This window comes from Spea bombifrons, chromosome 4 (genome assembly GCF_027358695.1).
Source record: "Spea bombifrons isolate aSpeBom1 chromosome 4, aSpeBom1.2.pri, whole genome shotgun sequence".
Lineage (NCBI taxonomy): Eukaryota > Metazoa > Chordata > Amphibia > Anura > Pelobatidae > Spea > Spea bombifrons.
In genome coordinates, this window is record NC_071090.1 from 108,863,865 (window position 1) to 108,885,352 (window position 21,488).

The 21,488-nt window shown below is 38.5% G+C and overlaps 1 protein-coding gene across 1 annotated transcript; it reads left to right on the forward strand.

Annotated features, from left to right (window-relative positions):
• Positions 1 to 17,271: 17,271 nt before the first annotated feature.
• On the forward strand, positions 17,272 to 18,204 carry LOC128491610 (olfactory receptor 6N2-like). Its single transcript, XM_053463930.1, has one exon. The coding sequence runs from the start codon at positions 17,272 to 17,274 to the stop codon at positions 18,202 to 18,204; it is 933 nt and encodes a 310-aa protein (XP_053319905.1).
• Positions 18,205 to 21,488: the final 3,284 nt, after the last annotated feature.

Consider the following 21,488-nt stretch of genomic DNA (forward strand, 5'->3'; position numbering starts at 1 on the left):
TTTAAGTTTCTAAGATCCCAGAGGTCTTTCTGCATCTGACTAGGGATCCACTGACACCAATGACTAATTTCCTTCTCAATCTTACTTGATTAAATGTGGTCCACTGATGTATTATTAACCTCTACATACTTTTCTTTCTCCAGAATCACTACCACAATATACTTTACTATGTTATATAGTAAATTATATTTATTTTTAATCAAATTTACGAGATTTATACAACAATACATTTCCAGTAGAACATTTTTTTTTATTAATGCATGGCATGTTTAATGAACAAATTCCTTCTTTCATTTTCAAAATGTATTCCAATCCATCTGAAGCTCAGCTAAGGTTATGTTGGAAAGATTAAAAAGATGTGACATTTTTTACTCGCACACATAAATCATAAGCTAACGCGTATGCTGTAACACCACACACGCACTCTAACCCCATACTGTAATACACACCTCTAACTAACATGCAAACCGCGTCCATTTACCATTGTATAGTGGTAAATATTGTAAGCCATCACACCAATGGCATCTATTATCTAAGATATTATGGGATGTCATGGCAATTCTTAATCCTGAGATGACATCTAGAGGAGGTCTACTGGCTGAATATCCATGCATACTGTTCCTTTTTTATTTGAAGTCATTTATGTTGTCGATATCTTGAAACATAATTTATTTATTTTATATACATTTTATACAGCTCCCCTGTAACAAATCCAGTTAATTTCTCATTTTTTAATATAAAATTGTTTTCATTATATTAATTTAGCGCTAACATAACTTTAGCCGAGCTTCAGATAGGGTTGGGTACATTTATTTCATGTCCTTCTATCCTAATATTTCATATAGACAAAAAAGTAAACATAGTACAACAGTAAATTATTTCAAAGGTGGATGGAATTCTCACAAGAGATCATTGTTTCAAATTGGGGGTTTTGGAGGCTTTGATGCAATTTAAAAAGCATTTCTTAGCTGAGACAGTTGTCTCAGCCTAGCAGACTTGGTAGACAGTGATAATACAAAGAAGACAAAAAGCTATACTGAAAAAAACACAAAACCAAGGGCCAACAAAACTAGGCAAATTGACTGAGGAGAGTATTGTCTCATCAGTTTTCTTATTTCTGTGTTTATCGGTCAACACATTGTTTAAAATGTTATTATGCGTAGTCATTTGACCTAACCATTTAAACTATAAATTGTGAAGATCTGATTTCAAACAATTTCTATTTAAATGCTATTTTAAAAATGGAGATAAAAAAATAATTTAGTTTTAATCTAAGACTCTGCTTCTTCCCTCCACTATTTTAAGTTGCTTGGTAGGCATGGCAAGTGCATGTGATAGACTTACTGAAAATAATTTCAGCCACATTTTTAATTTCAGTTTACTAATTCACTTTTAAACAATGGCTTTTACCCCCCCCCCCAGTTCCAACACTACAGACATTTACCTTGGTCAAACCATCTGTTTCCCTGAGATTTGTAGTTTTATTTAATGCAGTAACGTCTTACTTAATGTATGGAAGATTTACTTTACTGTGAGGGTGATGATTATTTGAAGCAGCCTCCCAGTAGAAGTAACTTGAGGTTCACAGAACCCTGAGATCTTTATTTTTCTTTTCCTCATTTTTGCATCTCTCTGATATAAGTTGGTGCTTTGGTTGAGATAATTAAATATATTATTAAAAGTTTATTTTTAGAGATATGATTTTTTTCAGTATAGATATCTCTGGTATTGCAAAGGTTTTTGTTTTGCTGTAGGTATCTTTTTGCACCTTGTCCTTGATTCATTTATTGGACTCCGAATGCTTAACACATGTACCTACTTTGATCCTTAACCACATTGTCTGGGAATGCTGCCAAAAATATAAATCATAGCTTGTTTAAGCTTGTATGCTCCAGATAAAGCAACATTGTATAAGTACTGACAACCTATCCAGAAAATGTGTGAGAGGGAGAGATAACTCGTCTACATCTGACAAACGAATAAACAAATTGAGGACATTTCGGTGGTTTTGCAATTCATTTTCGTTAGTAGTATGTATGAATACATCCATCAATTTTCATTAAAAAAACAGGTTTGTACAAATCTGATTGCACAAGTCTAGTGTGCAGGGATCTAGACCTGGTTGTTAATTGTGATGTTACTTGTCTCTAGATCTGCTATGTGTGACCCTACTTTATTTGAACATTACTGATTGCCACCTGCAATACCACCTGACTTGGATTATCCTGTCTTTTGCCAGTCTTTGAGCTCAGACTCAGATGTCTTGACTGTCCTTTAGCTTAGTGGATTTACCCTTCAAGGAATTAACTATTGCTCTCTCTCGCTATAGTGATTTTTTTGGTAGGTACCCTCCTGAGAATTAGAGGAAAGCTAAGCTATTTTTAATTTCAACACTACCATCTACATCCCAGCGTTTTATTTGGAGGGAGGTAAAGAGTCAATGTCTCTTCAAAGCAATTTAACCTCCTCATCACATAAGGAGAGCTGAGGAGCAGCGGTATAGAGGCCTACATATCCACACGCGACCTACAACAGGATAGGAGTAGTGAGATGAGGTTTGCTCAGAGAAGATATTTTGGGGTTTGCTTTTTTTTATATATTTCTTCATTTATTTGGTTTTGCCTATACCTCTGCATGCCACCTTGGACTTTTCTTAAACGCAGCAAATGCTGTCAGGTCAGAAGACAAAAATCAACATGTAAAGACTATGGCAGACTAAAATCAAACTTTGTACAAATCCAAGTTTAATTACTTTTTTAGTTTTTGAAAGAATATTTTCTTTAGGCTCCTTTTAATCTCTTCATTCCGTAGACTGTATATAATAGGGTTCAACAACGGGGTCATAATTGTGTAACACACGGAAATCACTTTCTGTAATGCCGAATATTGTCCTTTGGACGTAATCACGTAGTTAAACACTAATGTCCCATAATACATACAGACCACGGTCAGGTGGGAGCTGCAGGTGGAGAAGGCTCTTTGTCTCCCAGCTGAGGTGGCGATCCGGAGGATGGCGGCAATGATGTTCATATAAGTTACAGAGATAAAAATGAATGGTACAAATAACATTGTAATAGAAATTATGGTAATTATTATTTCACTAGCCGATGTGTCCGAACAAGAAAGTCTGAGAAGTGGAAGCAGGTCACAATAAAAATGGTTAATTAGTTCTGACCCACAAAAGGTCATCTTGTTTAAAAGAACGATCTGTGGTAAAGGAACAAGTATTTCACATTCCCAGATTAAAGATGCAAGAAGATTACAAAGTTTAAGGTCCATGATGGAGGAATAACGCAATGGGTTACAGATGGCCAAATATCGATCGTAGGACATCGCAGTGAGGAGTAAACACTCATTAAGACCAAATACAGAGAAAAAGTAAAATTGGGTGAAGCAGACAGCCTTGGACATACGAGTTCCTTCTCTCAATATAATGTGGAGCATTTCAGGTACGATGGTTGTGGAGAGAAGGATGTCGTTGAGAGACAGGTGGCTGAGGAAGAAGTACATCGGAGCGCTGATGTGGCGACACAAGACGACCAGAAATATGATTGTGAAATTAGCCAATAATGTTATAATATAAATTATTAAAAACAAAAGAAAGACAATAACTCTGGTGCTGTGGATGTTCTCAAATCCCAGGATCCAAAATTCCAAGATCGTTGTCTCGTTCTTAAAATGCTAAAATTTTCACGTATAAAAAAAAAATTAAAAAAGAATCTCTGAAACACAAAATGTGTAAGTGGACAAGAAAATTAGGAGGAAAAACTTTACAAATGTCTTTCCCTAAATACTGTTTTTTCTCACAATTAAGACCCAACAGTGACTTAAGGAGGTTTTCTCCAAAAACCTTTAAGGGGACAATTAAATAAACCTGATTTCTAAGCATTTTGATAAAAACATTTAGTTGTCATAAATTTATGAACTACCTTACTGCTTTAAACACAAGAAAAGAAAACACACACACCACTAGTGTAAATAAATAAGTAATACTTTCCCTAATTAGGCAGCAGCACCCAAATAAGCGTTCCTCCAACACTTAATAATCTATACAATTCTTCCAAATGGGGCGCACCTTCACATAGGGGAAAAAAGATTTTTGAAAAAATATAGGCACAGGAAAGTCCACTGTCCAGCAGCAGAGTATCACGCAGTATCACACATGACCAAGCGATACTGTGCCATTGCTGCTGTGTTTTTATATTTTTTTAGCCACAAACAATTAAATTTAAATTTCTATTATTTCGTTAAATTTCGTGAATATGTACTACGCAATGTGTTATTGTTAAACCATGTATTCTATGCATGTCAGATGTACATAAATAATCCAAAAAAAATCTTACCATGTTTATGAGATTTTCCAAGCTTTCTTGTAACACTGAGACGGACGCTCTTCCTAAACAGAATATTTCTCCTTGTCGGAGGTGATCTGCTTTTTATAGGTTTTAGCGTTCTGCTGACAGATCCCCAGAAACCCTCAAGAGGTCTCTTTTCGGCACGAGAAGTGATTCCAAAGAGACCCGGCGCATAATTATCTGCAAGTGGTTTTAGAAGAAATGTTTTCTAAAATATATTCTACATTTCTGTAAAAAAAAGAAAATGATAGAAATAAATGGAATCCGGTCTATTCACAGGAAACAAATTATAGGGTCTTTGGACTAAGTGGGTCAAAAAAAACAAGAAAATGGAAATAGTTGTCTCTATGATTTTTTCATCCTATTCCAGGATGATACTTACTATCCCTTAAATTATTATTATTAAAGTATTTTCCTACTATTAATGTTAAACTTACTGGTATGTAGTTTGGGTTCCGTCATCACGTTCTTACAAGAATATTTTTGAAGAACAGTTTGGGTTACATTTGCTCTCATTGGAAATCTTACTTTTATTAGGTTTTCTGTATGCAAGATTTGATACTTTCTAAGTAGCTCTCCCCAACACTTTTATTGAATCATCTCGGCCTAGATCTATTTCTGCTGAATGTGTTGCACTGGGGAAGCGGCGTCTCTAAGGTTGGGCAAAAGGGGATGAATCCATAAGTAGTCTTGGTAGGCAGCCCCGAACAGGTACTGCGAGACACGGAAGCAGAGAAGGTTGTGAGACCTTCAGAGAGTGCGAGGGAATGAGAGAGAACATGAATGAGAGTGTGAGAGAATTCAACTGAAATAAATAAAAAACTCCACACTGGCTTGTCGAGAAAGACTTAACGCATTTCATGCTTGTCCTGGCGCTTACTCATGTCATGTCAACTACTGATGCTGTCTTAAACTATTGAAGGGGATATACTCACTAGACTTGGGCGCCGGACAACTCTTCATGTTCCACGAATATGCGCCCGTTCCTGTGTTCGGTGTAGGAGAATATTTGTGTACATTCTTCTTGTTCGTTTTTTCTTTTTGTTATTTGCCTTTTTTAGAAGGGGTTAATGTGAGGTTAACGCAGTAACTGTATGCAGCAGCTTTTGTGCCAGGATTTTAAAGGTCGCTGACAGGGGCCTCCTCTGCCATCAACCAATGAAGGGCAGCTGCTCTTCATTGGTTGATGTTAGACGAGCTCCCTGCCGGCAACCAATAGAGTTGCTCATACAAACCATGCGAGCAACTCTATTGGTCGCCGGCAGGGAGCTCCTCTGGCAAGGGAGCTCCCTGGCGGTATCACGGCTATCCGTGAGCCGGGGAACCGGTGGTACCTAATAGCAGGAGACAAACACACACAAAAAAATCTGGGCGAAGTACAAAAGGAGAATCCAAAGACGAAGTCAGGTCACAAGCAAAGGGTCGAGGCAGGCTGCAAGAATCACCTGTAGGAATAGAGAATAAGGTCTGGTACACGAGTAGGCAAATCAATAGCAATGCTTGGGTAAAGGGTAAAGTCCAGCTGATACCTGAGGAAAGGTTTCTGGGACGTTAGGCCTTTTATTGTTTGAATTTGGCGCCAAAGTGGCGTCATCGGAGGTGTGTAATTACAAGTATATAAATACAGCCATAATGATTTCTCTCGTACCGCTCGATAAAGATATCTACATAATTTGGAACCCCAAGGTATAGAGGAGATGCGTTGTCATGACAACGCATATCCGCGTCTCCCTTGCTGCCGGTGTCTGTCTGCAGCGGGGAGGAGACGCGTCTCCATGACAACCGGCAACGGAGGAGGCGTGTTACTATGGAGACCCTGCTCGCTTAGGTGTCAGCGAGCAGGGGAGGAGTGAAGATGCTAGGACTCCTCTGCCCATCACTGGAACTTGGGAGCGGGTGAGTACTCGGTTCATGACAGCACCCCCTCCCTAACGGTAACCTCCAGGAACCGATAGGACCGGGTTTGGAAGGGGGGTTTATATGGAAATGCCGGACCAGGGCAGATGCATGGACTTAAGAAGAAGAGGGTCCCCATGAACGGCCTTCGGGTCCACAACCCTTCCAGTCACTTAGATAATACAGACGGCCATCCCGGACACAAGGGTCGAGGGTGTTTTGAACAATGTACTCAGGATGGCCCTCCATGGTGACGGGTAAGGGGGGCACTGGAGAACGTCTTGTAAGTCTGTTAATTATTACTGGTTAAAGTAAGGAGGACTGAAACACCGGATGGATCTTGAGGGAGGATGGCAAAGCCAGGTGATATGTGACAGGATTGAAACGGTGGGTAATGGAGTATGGACCTATGAATTGAGGATCCAACTTTAAAGAAGGTCCCGCCAACCTCATGTGTCGTGTAGACAACCATACTTTATCACCTGGTTGGTAAACATGACTGTTACGTTTATCTGCTTGTTCTTTATACCGTTGTTGGGCTACTGATAGGTTGGTTCTGGCTGCCTAAAGGGCCTTTTGTATGATTCTTAGCCTCTTTTGTACTTCAGGTACCCTTACTGGGGGGAAAGATTTAGGCAAGTCAGGAGGGTGGTAGCCATACAACAAAAAGAATGGTGTTTCTTGAGTAGACACATTTTTGATATTGCTATGTGCAAATTCAGCCATAGGTAGCAGGGAAGACCAATCTGCAGTAAAGAATCATAAGTATTGCTCAAGACTTTGGTTTACCCTCTCGGTTTGTCCATTAGTTTGAGAATGATACCCCGAGGACAAGACTTATTCAATTCTTAGCCCTTTACAGAAGGATCTCCAGAATTTGGATGTACACTGGGAACCCCAATCAGTCAGCCCTTGGAGAGGAGCCCCATGTAGACGCACAATTTCTTTAACAAACGTTTCAGCTGTCTCAGATGCTGAGGGAACATGCTTGAGGGGTATAAAAAGTGGCATCTTAGTTCGTCTTCGTGTTCGTCTTTGTGAGGCAAAAAATCTTCGTATTCTACGAATATTCACCCGTTCCTGTGTTCAATTCGGGCAAATATTCGTGTATATTCTTCATGTTTGTTTTTTTCTTTGTTTTTTTGTAGAAGGGGTTAATACGGGGTTAACGCGGCACGCACTACACAGCAGCTTTAGCACCAGGATTTTAAAGATCCGTACGAGCAGCTCTATTGGTTGCCGGCAGGGGCCTCCTCCAGTCTTTTCATTTTGGACAAAATTTGGGGCATTTTTTTTAAAAAAAAAACCACTCGTCTCTCTCTGTCCCCCAGTCCTATCAGTGCACCCTGACTTATATCTGCCACCCCCACCTGCTTACTTACCTTTTCCAGCCATATTCTCCACTTATTTCTTGGCAGATGCAGAGACCATGCTGGCAGGGAGGAGAGAAGGTCAGTATGTGAGACAGTGTTCTGCTGTGCCTGCAATAGAAGCTGCTCTAATTTATAACATAATCCTTACTTGCAGGGCCGGACTGGCCCACTGGGATACCGGGAAACATTGACTAACATTCAAAGCGGCCGCCGTGCGTGCAAAGTTAAAAACTGCTGCTGAGTGGTTGCGAGAGGGATTGAAAGCGGCCGCCGTGCCCTATAGGGTATTCTTATATTCAGGCTTTTTCTTTTTTTCCCTAAATTAATATTCAGATTTTGGGGGGGTCGTCTTATAATCATGTATCATGTATTTGGGTATCTGTGTGGCAGAGCCTGTCCTAGTGTTTGTGTGTGTGTGTCTGTGGGTGCCTGTCCTGGTGTGTGTATGTTTGGGTGTGTCAGTGTGGTAGGGCCTGTCCTGGTGTGTGTGTGTTTGGGTGTGTCGGTGTGGCAGAGCCTTTCCTGGTGTGTATTTTGGTGTCTGTGTGGCAGAGCTTGTCCTGGTGTGTCTGATCTGGGATGAGGTATTCATTGGATGATGCAGTGCTAGAACAGTTGGGTTGGTATTAATAGCCAAAAGTTTCTCACAAGAATATTGTGAAGAATAATGTGACTTTGATTTTTGTTTTGTTCCACTGAATAAAATGGAACTTTTTCATCTAAAAATGTTTGCAGTAGCAAATGTTTTGATTCCATTCTGTCTAATGTATTTATTATTACTATTATCTTTTATTTATATAGCGCCAACAATTTATGCAGCGCTTAATACAATACATATATTCAAGGGGTATGACAAGATGAGAATTGACAGACCGATACATTAGGTGGAGAGAGCCCTGCTTGCATAATAATAATAATTTATTAGGGCCTTTTAACACTTTCTGCCATTTTAATACAAATAACGTTATAAAAGTATATAACGTGAGATGTTTTTTTCTTTTCCTCATATTTGCATCTCTCTGATATAAGTTGGTGCTTTGGTTGAGATATTTAAATATAATATTAAAGGTTTATTTTAATTTTAGAGATAGGATTATTTCAGTATAGATATCTCTGGCATTGCAATGGTTAACTATAGCCTTTTCCTTTTGCTGTAGATCTCCTTTGGCACCTTGTCCTTGATTGTTTCCTGTGGTGTATGCATTTGCTAATATTATATAAGCAGCACCTGTTACATTTATTGGACTCTGAATGCTTAACACATGTACCTACTTTGATCCTTAACCACATTTTCTGGGAATGCTGCCAAAAATATAAATCATAGCTTGTTTAAGCTTGTATGCTCCAGATAAAGCAACATTGTATAAGTACTGGCAACCGATCCAGAAAATGTGTGAGAGGGAGAGATAACTCATCTACATCTGACAAACGAATGAACAAATTGAGGAAATTTTGGTGGTTTTGCAATACATTTTTCTTAGTTTTGATAGGGAATGCCTTTGATTTTGAAATTCATACAAATGTGTGAATCCGTCAATTTTCATTAAAAAACAAGTTTTTACAAATCTGATTGCACAAGTCTAGTGTGCAGGGATCTAGACCTGGTTGTTAATTGTGATGTTACTTATCTCTAGGTCTGCTTTGTGTGACCCTACTTTATTTGAACATTACTGATTGCCACCTGCATCACCACCTGACTTGGATTATCCTGTCTTCTGCCAGTCTTTGAGCTCAGACATGTCTTAACTGTCCTTTAGCCCAGTGGATTTATACTTCAAAGAATTAACTATTGCTCTTTCTCTCTCTCTCTCTTTCTGTTCTGTTGGTTCTATCTGTTTTGTCACAAATTGTGTATATAGGGAAGTGATACTGTAGGGAATGTTAGCATGTTAGAGCATTTGACTAAACAGGCCTAGAACACACCTAAAAAAATCGCTTTACTTCTTAGTGAATAGAACCCATTTATCCCCATTTATCTACTCCTATTCTTATATCTCCATCGTAGTAGAGATTTTCTGGGTCTACCCACCAGCTCAAGTTTGTTAACGTGAAATTATAAGTAAGTGTGTTCTTTTTAACATCATATTTAAAATATTCAACAAATCCTGCTGTCTTCACCGGCAAATGGTTTTTCAAATCCATCCTTTTCTCATTCTGAGCTGGACCTCTTCATCTACTGTCCTGCGGTGCCAGTACATCTACTCGCTGTCCTGCCCTTTTCCCTCACCAAGTTTGTGCTGGGTGTGGGGTAATAAGATCTGAGAAGGTAGATTTTGACCCAAAGTTACTCATTTATAGTACGAGAACCTATAGTGATTTTTTTTTTGTAGACCCTCCTGAGAATTAGAGGAAAGCATATAAGCTATTTTTATTCTTTATTTTTGATTTCAACACTACCATCTCCATCCCAGAGTTTTATTTGGAGGGAGGTAAAGAGTCAATGCCTCTCCAAAGCAATTTTACCTCCTCATCAAATTAGGAGAGCTGAGGAGCAGCGGTATAGAGGCCTATATATCCACACGCAACCGACAACAGGATAGGAGTAGGAGTTGTGAGATGAGGTTTGCTCAGAGAAGATATTTTGGGGTTTGGGGGTTGGGAGAAGATATGTTGTCTGGTCAGAAAACTTTAACGAAGCTTTAAAGGAATAACAAGAATGGCCAGGATCTACCCAGGGTGAGTGAGGGGCAAACAACAGGAGCCAAAAGCAACAGGCAGTAAAGACTATGGCAGACTAAAATCAAACTTTGTAAAAATCCAAGTTTAATTAATTTTTAAGTTTTTGAAAGAATATTTTCTTTAGGCCCCTTTTAATCTCTTCATTCCGTAGACTGTATATAACAGGGTTCAACAACGGGGTCACAACAGTGTAACACACAGAAATTACTTTCTGTAATGCCGAATATTGTCCTTTAGATGGAATCATATAGTTAAACAGTATGGTCCCATAATATATACAGACCACGGTCAGGTGGGAGCTGCAGGTGGAGAAGGCTTTTTGTCTTCCAGCTGAGGTGGAGATCCGGAGGATGGCGGCAATGATGTTTATATAAGTTATAGAGATGATCATTAACGGCACAAATGCCATTGGAATAGAACCTATAGTAATTATTATTTCACTAGTTGATGTGTCTGAACAAGAAAGTCTGAGAAGTGGAAGGAGGTCACAATATAAATGGTTAATCGTATTTGACCCACAAAAGGTCATCTTGTTTAAAAGAACAATCTGTGGTAAAGAAATAAGTATTCCACATTCCCAAATTAAAGATGCAAGAAGATTACAAAGTTTAAGGTCCATGATGGAGGAATAACGCAATGGGTTACAGATGGCCAAATATCGGTCATAGGACATCGCAGTGAGGAGCAAACACTCATTAACAGCAAATACGGAGAAAAAGTAAAATTGGGTGAAGCAGACAGCCTTGGACATAAAATTACCTTCTTTTAATATAATTTGGAGCATTTCAGGTTCAATGGTTGTGGAGAGAAGAATGTCGTTGAGAGACAGGTGGCTGAGGAAGAAGTACATCGGAGCGTTGATGTGGCGACACACGACGACCAGTAATATGATTGTGAAATTAGCCAATAACGTTTTAATATAAATTATTAAAAACAAAAGAAAGACAATAATTCTGGTGCTGTGGATGTTCTCAAATCCCAGGATCCAAAATTCTGTGATCGTTGTCTCGTTATTAAAATGCTCAAATTTTCATGTTAAAAAAAAATAATAAAATGAATCTCTGAAACACAAAATGTGTAAGTGGACAAGAAAATTTAGGAGAAAAACTTTACAAATGTCTTTCCCTAAACACTGTTTTTTCTTACAATTAAGACCCAACAGTGACTTTAGGAGGTTTTCTCCAAAAACCTTTAAGGGGAGAATTAAATAAACCTGTTTTTTTAATTTAGGTTAGGTTTATTTAAGCATTTAGATAAAAAACATTCAGTGGTGCTGAATTCATGAACTACCTTACTGCTTTCACAGATCTACGAGGAGAAATTGGAAATATAAAAACAGAACTCATCATTCACACCTAAATTGACATTTTTACCTTCGCACTTTTTCTTATATTCAGAAAAGCCTTGTGATTATCCCATGAACTCTTATAATTAATAATTATTACAGATTATTGATATCAGTTGCTAATAATAATAAGGTGTAAAGTGAAGCGATTTAACGCATGTCAACGAGACTCAAACTATATGTGGCAAACTATACATGAAAGGTCCGGGATCTTCCTAAAAATATTCAGTTTTAAAATATATAACACATTAATTTGCTGAATATGGAACAATATTTGCCAGAAGCATCTATTTTGGCATAAATGTATTTTCTATTGTTTTGTTAAATTTGCTGAATATGTACTACGCAATGTGTTATTGTTAAACCATGTATTCTATGCATGTCAGATGTACATAAATAAGTAAAAAAAATCTTACCATGTTTATGAGATTTTCCAAGCTTTCTTGTAACACTGAGACGGACGCTCTTCCTAAACAGAATATTTCTCCTTGTCGGAGGTAATCTGCTTTTTATAGGTTTTAGCGTTCTGCTGACAGATCCCCAGAAACCCTCAAGAGGTCTCCATTCGGCACGAGAAGTGATTCCAAAGAGACCCGGCGCCTAATTATCTGCAAGTGGTTTTAAAAGGAATGTTTTCTAAAATATATTCTACATTTCTGTAAAAGAGGAAAATGATAGAAATAAATGGAATCCGGTCTATTCATAGAAACAAAATTAAAGGGTCTTTGGAGTAAGTGGGTCAAAAAAACCAAGAAAATGGAAATAGTTGTCCGTATGATTTTTTCATCCTATTCCAGGATGCCATCACTTACTATCCCTTAAATTATTATTATTAAAGTATTTTCCTACAATTAATGTTAAGCTTACTGGTATGTAGTTTGGGTTCCTCCATCACGGTCTTACAGGATTTAATATTACGGTTACATTTACTCTCATTGGAAATCTTACTTTTGTTAGGTTGTCTGTATGCAAGATTTGATACTTTCTAAGTAGCTCTCCCAACTCTATTATTGAATCATCTTGGCCTTGATCTATTTCTGCTGAATTAGTTGCACTGGGGAAGTGGCGTCTCTAAATTTGGGCAAAAGGGGATGAATCCATAAGTAGTTTTGGTAGGCAGCCCCGAACAGGTACTGCGAGACACAGAAGCAGAGAAGGTTGTGAGACATTCAGAGAGTGCGAGGGAATGAGAGAGAACATGAATGAGAGTGTGAGAATTCAACTGAAATAAACAAAAAACTCCACACTGGCCTGTTTCGGTTTTTGATCAAAATGGATTTGTGCTTACAAAAACAAACATGGGATGAAAAAGACTTAACGCCTTTCATGCTTGTCCTGGCGCTTACTCATGTCACAGCCGCACAACAGCCACTTTCAATTTCGGCTTTCAAGAGTTCGTGACAGGGAGAGGATCGTCACATCGGAGGAGTGCAGGAAAAAAAACACAAAAATGTAAGTATTATCAAAAAATAGGGGGTTAACGGAAAGCAGATCCATATTCAATATTCCATATTTAAAAATTAAATAATACAAAAGGGTGTGAGGCTGGGTTGTGGTATCACAAAATCAATATAAACAGGTGGTGTGTGGCTGGGGGTAATACAATAGACAAGAGTGTGCTTGGGCATCACATTAACCAATACAAAAGTGGTGGGGGCATCAATACACAAGGGAGGGGGTTAGTTGGGGCATCACATAAATCAATGCTGGGGGCAATACACAAGGGTGTGGGGAAAAATGCACAAAGGGGGCAATAAACAAGGTTGTGTTGTGGGAGGAAGACAGTAATCATTACTAAAGGGGGACCTGGCTGGGGCATTAATATACAAGGGGACAAAAATACAATAGGGGGAGTTAATGACAAAGCAGTGTAGAAAATAAATTTTTTATGCTTCAGTGTGGCAGAGCCTGTCCTGGTGTGTGTGTCTGGGTGTCGGTGTGGCAGAGCCTGTCCTGGTGTGTGTGTTTTGGTTTCGGTGTGGTAGAGCCTGTCCTGGTGTGTATGTGTGTCTGGGTGTTGGTGTGGCAGAGCCTTTCCTGGTATGTGTTTGGATGTGTCGGTGTGGCAGAGCCTAACCTGGTGTGTGTTTGGATGTCGGTGTGGCAGAGCCTGTTCTGGTGTGTGTTTTGGTGTCGGTGTGGTAGAGCCTTTCCCGGTATGTGTGTCTGGGTGTTGGTGTGACAGAGGCTTTCCTGGTGTGTGTCTGGGTGTCGGTGTGCACTGTACTTATGGTAGACAATGTTCCAGAGAATTCTGTAAGTCTTTAGCTGGAACTCTAGAATTCTTCTTACCCTCATTGAGCATTCTGCACAGCGCTCTTGCCCTCATCTTTGAAGGATGCCAACTTCTAGGGAGAGTAGCAACAGTGCTAAATTGTCTACATTTACAGACAAATTTGTCTTACCATGGATTTATGAACCTCAGGGCTTTCGAGATCTTCTTAATTTCTTAATCTCAGGTTTTTAGAGATCTTTTTTTATTCGAGACACGGTTCATAAAATCATGAAAACATATATTTTTCTTTTTAGTTGAGGCAGAATGAGCTTGTCTATTGTTGGGACTCATTTGAAGACGAGATAAAATGTAATAACCAAAATCAGGTAATTCCAAAGGGTTCGCATAATGATGGCACAATAAATAAATTAAACTTGAATTGTGTACTTTGTATGTTTGCTTCTAAAATCAGTCATTTTTTGATTTATTTAGAATGTTAATGATTTTTTAGATATTTATTTTGTCCTTTGATTACTCCAATACTAGATAGGAAATTATTCTCATTTAATAATATGCCTTTGTTTAACATTTGCAATTTAGAAGCTTCTTTAAAATTCTACAGATTCGCGACAGACCCATGAACAAATATATTTCAAAGTGTCATGAGAATTAGTTAGATAAAATATATTCATTTTTCACAAAAAAAACTTTAATAGATACTCAAAATTTGTATTTTATTTAGAATAAAAAATCAATTTGTAGCTATAAAACCAGTGTCTACAAAATATGGTTTATATCTGACATTCAAATATACAAGTAGTGATGGGAAAAAAAATGCTTCTCATTGAAAAAAAAATATATAAAAGCACAAAAACATTTTTTTAAGACACTTCATAATTCTCTTGATTTGAAATAAATAGCGGCCTATGCTGAATTCTTGTGTCCGTGGTGTGTTGGCTGTCTCAGAATGATTAAAGAGTACATGTATAGCTGTTAAGATTGCAACTAAGGGGTCCAGAGAAAATAAATAATTCCCCAAAGGCATTATGAAATGATTGAATTAAAATTAATTGGTGTAAACAGAAATGCAGTTATAACATATTACTGTTAACTCATCTGTTCTCAGCCTCCTAATAGGCCGTAAGGTTGAAGGAACATGGCCTTCTTCTCCTCTTCCTCCCTTCCCTGTCTTATGTTTGTTCATGTTATTGTTCATTTTGTATATTGTTGATTTTAATGATTATAACAGGACTTGTAACCAGTTACTGTGTGTTTGTTCGTGTTATATATGTATCACACTATGCCAGCTCACCCGCACATGTATCACTTGTCATGGTGTCCGCCTGGCACCCATGCTCTTACCGTTACATTAAAAATGTAGGCTCCTGTCCAATCGGTTGCAGTATTGATTTTTCTAGTTGAAATATGTCTGTCCCTCCCCAAATTGGTCATTGTTCTTCACTGCGAATTAAGACTAATTGCTCACCACATCCCGTGTCCTCAATGGCCATTGGCTGGAGATACTGGCGGGCAAAAAGCATTGTTTTACTACCTAAAAAACCTGGTTTTCCTCAATAAAATGTGTGCGTTCTGCTTCCTGACGGAGGCGTTGAGTACTTCTTGTTGTCTCGGTTCACAGGATGCTATATTCTACTCCAGAATCTGGAGCGGTTGGCTTTCCGCTAAGGGGAATCTGACAATGATGGCCATGGACCTTCTGGTTGGCCTGGTTCCCATTGCAGCTTTAATTTTGTATTCTCGTCTCAATGAAGTGTGGATTATAGATCGTTGGGGTCAATCAATGTAACAGATTTATTGTCCAGTGTACAACACAAAAGTAGGTAAGGAGACTTTTCCAAATTACAACTGGTCTGCCAAATCAAAATACATCCGGATTTTTGTACAGTAACCGAATAATGACAAGAGTTATCATGAGATCATCATTTATCAATGACATCAATATCCATTAGCTAATGTTTAGGTTCATCCGATCACATTATTCTCATTGTTAATGTTTAATCCATGTCCATTGGATGGGCTCAAATATATACAAATTAGTGTCCCATAAAGACACACAAGGGCCAAATGAGAGCTGCAAGTCTTCTGTCTTCCGGTGGTGTAGATGTAGAAGCAAATTAGTCTTGAAGGTGTCAGGAGCAGATAGAACCTTTGGGGATTTGCCAGAATTCTGCAATTGTATCAAATCTATGTTTATTATTATTTTTATATGTTTATGCCAAATTAATTTGATCACATTATACGACACCTATGGTCTATCTACAATCTCCTGATTTCAGTAAATATGGGTTTTCCCAAATAAGATTTGGTTCTCTCTCTGTAGCCAATCGGTGGCAGGAAAGTGCTCCCATTGAAATGAATTGGAGCACTTTCCACACATGTCCAACGGGAGTCTCCTTGGGCCAAGATGAGTCCCCATCTGCAACGTTCCTCGAGCCAGGACTGGAGCTGCCTGGCTGTAAATATGTCACATAGTAGAAGGTATTTGGTCATAGTCAGTAGAAGGGGGTGGGGGAGGGGCAAATACATATCAATTTAATGGGACCTCTCAGCTATCATATGCATTATAGTTCATAGGATGGCTGCATTGCCATTAATAACACTAAACAGTAATGCTGGCTCACATAATGATGGCATAATCTAAGCAATCCGTGAATGTGTTAATGGGACCTCTGTGGATTCACCATCTCATTAAGGACTCCTCGGTAAACACCTCAAACCTATAAAGATGGCCTTTCTCATTTTAAACAAACACTACGCCGAAGAAACAGCCCTCGAGCTTATGTGACTCTGTGCCGATGAGTAAGTCGATCACAAATTTCTAAATACTCTTCATTCACATGGACGATGACCGTGATATCCATTGTTATGATTTTATTAATGAGCAATGAGTATGAAATGGATTAAATGTGCATCATGGCACATTAAATGTAAGTAGATATTCACAGGGCAAACACACTGAGCAATTGAATAAACTAGATTTGGAAGGGTTGAGATTGTAATGGTTAAAAGCTTAGAGGGCAGAGGCAGTCATGAAAAGGGGTTAATAAACCCTAAAGCTATTAACACAAAGCTACAATATGATAATACATTTAAGAGTGAGGGGTACATAAACCATAAGCATGTCCCCCCCTTTTTAAAAAAACAGGTAGTTTACTTAATTGAATGTTAATGTTTCGTTTTGGGCGGCAGCTCATAAAAGAGATATTATTTATGGGATAGATTTATTAACACCGAAAAGCCAGGAAATGTTTGAACCCATTTTTTTTTCTCCAGCCCCACTTAGGGGCACTAATTCAGAGTCGTAACCACATGAAAAGCAAAGGCATGTAAGCCGTACAACTTTAATGACCTTAGTCAATATTTGATCAATTGTTCTTATTTCAGATAATGCATCAACACAATCATACATTCGTCACAGAGTTCTTTCTTTTGGGATTCCAGAATCTTCACATCTTCAAGATTCCATTCTTCATCCTTCTTCTCAAGACATACATCATGACAATATGTGCAAATGTTCTTATCGTCCTTGCGGTGTCAGCCAGTCTCAGCCTACATACCCCCATGTACTTCTTCCTCTGCCATTTGTCTTTTTGTGATGTCTTGCTAACCACCAATATCGTTCCCAACATGCTTCACGTCATCTTGGAGGAAGGTAGCACCATAACCCTTTTTGGCTGTCTTGCCCAGTTTCAGATGTTCGGTTGGTGTTGCATTACAGAGTGTTATATCCTCACTGTGATGTCGTATGACCGTTACTTAGCCATCTGTAACCCGTTACATTATCCCTCCATCATGGGCTTTCATCTCTGCCTTGGTCTAGTGCTCTTGTGTTGGATGCTTGGCTTTATGTTTGCATTAATATCTACTGTATTGACCGGTAGGTTACAGTTTTGTAAAGATAACACGATTGACCACTTCTTCTGTGATTTTCTTCCAATTTTGGAGCTTTCATGCTCAGACACCTCACTCGTAGAAATGGAAGAATTTCTGGCTGCTCCTTTTGTACTTCTTTTCCCGTTTGTGTTTATCATTTTCTCATACGTCTATATCGTCTTCACCATACTTGGAATCTCATCCACCTCTGGGAGGCAGAAGACCTTCTCCACGTGTAGTACCCATTTGGCCGTTGTGTGCGTGTTTTATGGGACTTTAATCAGTATTTATCTGAGTCCATCCAGAGGATACTCACTAAATATCAACAAGTTCACCTCTCTTTCCTACACCATGGTGACCCCATTATTTAATCCTATCATATATACTCTGAGAAACCAAGGAATTAGAAATGTAATTGACAAATTTATTTTCTTAGTTGAAAAGTAAATTCGGTTTTTCTGCATATCTAAAAACAAAACTGTCAAATTATAGATTTATAATGTATTTCAAACATGGTCAGCTGAAATTCACAATGCAAGCAAATATTTGAATGTTTGGTTTGATCCATACACATACAAACATGGAATTTGTTGATAGACAAGACTCTTCTCACTTGTCTGTTTGTATAGCATTACAGCCTCATTGTGTTACATCTTCTGGGATGCTGCCTTCTCAAAGAAGAAATACTTTCACAGATAAGCCCCTGATCCCAGAATTTTAGGTGGATACCTCTTCTTCTTGCTTTCCCCACCTTTGAAATACATTTTCGCTGTTGTACAGTGTCTACCCTGATGATACATACATGAACAATTTACATTATTAGCATGGAATTCAGACGTTTCAATACTATTTCATCTTAATTAGATTTCATGTTATGTGGATGTCTGCAGAAGCTTGTGATACATCTGTGGAAGTTTGTGGTTCCACTCGCCACATGGGTCAAATTGTCATATTCTGTGTTTCTATTCATGGTGCATGGTGGAGAGTCATATGTTTTTGTGTTTTTAAGACCCCAGGGGTCTTTCTGCATCGGACTATGGATCCACTGACACCTTCATGACTAATTTGCTTCTACATCTTACTCGATTAATTTTGGTCCACTGATGCACTGTTAACCTTAACATACTTCTCCAGAATCAATCCAACAATACACTTTATTATTGCTTGTAGTAAATTATATTTATTTTTAATAAAATTTACGAGATTTATACAATACATTTCCAGTAGAACATTTTTTTTATTTATTAATGCATGGCATGTTCTTGAATGAACAAATTCCTTCTTGTTCTCTTGGTTCCTCCTTTCATTTTCAAATTGTATTCCAATCCATCTGAAGCTCAGCTAAGGTTATGTTGGAAAGATGTGACAATTTCTATATGAAATAAATTATGGCGGTAGCTGTGTTTGTCATGATGAGCATAAATATAACGACTATTAAGACTAATGAATGATAGAAAAAAAGTAAAAAACATATACCTTAAAACGAATGTTATAAGCTAACGCGTACACTGTAACACCACACACACGTTCTAACACCATACAGTAATACACACTTTCTAATTAACTTGCAAACTGTGTCCATTTACCATTCTATAGTGGTAAAGCCTTTGCACCTAGGGCATTTATTACTTAAGATATTATGGGATGTCAGGGCAATTCTTGATCCTGAGATTCCATCTAGAGGAGGTCTACTGGAAAACAGGAAAAAGGAATGTTCCAATGTTAAAGAAAGGTGTGTAGGAGTCGTGATGGGGAAGGAAACGAGAATAAAGAAGGAGAAGAGAGAGTTATTAGGGAACTGTTTTCTGGACGCCTCCATCATCAGCTACTAATACGGATGTTTAAAATGTAAGTGTCACTGTTTTCTGAGGATTTTTCCTAATGGTGGTGGCCCAATATACCAACCTTAAATCTAAGTCTTAACTATCTCCCTAGAATCAGTTACCAAGCTATTTTTCCAGGCAATAGTTTTGTTGGGACTGGAAATCTGAACGTTGTTCTGTTTATCTATAATACTAACTGATACACGTTTCATTAGGTTTCATTACGGACCTATAACTCCTGACGGTGAAACTCCGCTTGGGGAGACCATTGGTCCAGGAGTTAAAGGTCTGTACGAGCGACTCTATTGGTTAACTCCTGACAGTGGAACTTGGCCTGGGGAGACCATTGGCTGATGCCAGAGGAGGCCTCTGCAGGTGACCAATAGAGTCGCTCGTACGGACCTTTAACTCCTCACGTGAACCTACGGATTTCCGCTCCCGTTAACCCCTGCGATGCTGCACAGATAAGGTAGGCTAGATGGGGAAGGGTTCTAGCTATGGAACCTACAAAAAAAAATATTCCAAAATATATTAGTATTTCCATGGCCTTATCGACATACATTTGATGTTACATGATTAACTTTTTAATCCATTTCATACTCATTGTCATTAATAAAAACCCAATAATGGATTGTGTTGCTACGGCCCAAGAGAAGATTTTTTTTTTAGAAATCTTTAAACCGCATACTCATCGAGAAAGAGGTCTTTTCTTCAGGATTGTTTAGGCCATCTTTATAGGTTTGAGATGTGCACCAAGGAGACCCTAATGAGCTGGATAGATCCGCAAAAGGCCCTATTAACACATTGACTAATTGCTTTCATTAGACAATCATTATGTGAACCAGCATTACTGTTTAAGTTTATTAATGACAAAAATAAAACTGTAAACATGTGTGCTTAATACAGGAAGGTTTCTGGGAAAGTAAGCTGTATAAATCTGTAAATAATAAATCAAATAATAATATTATAAATCGTTGATCTTCAATATATTGGAAGATTATTATAGTAAACTCCCAACATACGGAGAATTTTATGTTCAATGGAGATTATTGAAGTCAATGGGGGATGCTATATAGGCTTTCGACACTGGGGGCTGCTGATGCAGGGGTACATAAACACTCTTTCAGGCACATATGGATAACTATTAGACTCGTGCACATGGACAAAAAGCGATTTGGGTTATATGTAGGTTAAAAGAGAAGTTTTGTTAAATTGTTTTGATGTGGTGCGGAGGTAAGTGTGCAGATTGAGCTTCAGGCTTTTTTCAGGAACCGCATGTCTCATTTGTGACTAGGATGTGAGAGGGTAGCCATTATAATCAAATAGTGGAAAAGGCGAGTCTCCAAGTTGTGATTATGGATGTGGTTGCGTGATTGGCTGGAGGACCTAACTCAAATTTCAACCATCTTGGTCAGCCCCTTCCCTCCACTACTTGAAGTTGCTTCCTAGGCGTAGTAATTGCGTGTATGGTAGACTTTCGGAAAATAATTTTTGCCACATTTTTAATTTCAGTTTTTACTAATTCACTTTTAAACAATGTGACGGGCTTGCTCCCACCCCTCAGTTCCACCACTACAAACATTTACCCCGGCCAAACCACCCGTTTCCCTGGAACTGATTTTGGCCAGTAATAGATAGTGGAGGTGGGGGCCCAATTGTATTGTTAATCCATTTACCGTCCCTATTGTCTCTGGGAGCCAGATTAAGGGGGCGTTTTGTGTACCCATTGTATCCAAATACCTTGTTATGTTAATGTGTGTTTTGCTGGCTATATCCAGCCATGTGTGTGAAAAATACAGTAGTCTTCGTTTTGTTTATACCCTACACTGAGTCTCGGCGAGTGACTTGGAAACCGAGAAAAGAGTTTGCTGTCCCAGGCTAACAGAGCACAAGTCAGCGGAGGTAGTT

Excerpts from the sequence above, each read along its gene's own strand:
- LOC128491610 (XM_053463930.1), top strand. The coding sequence starts at position 17,272 with ATGCATCAACACAATCATACATTCGTCACAGAGTTCTTTCTTTTGGGA.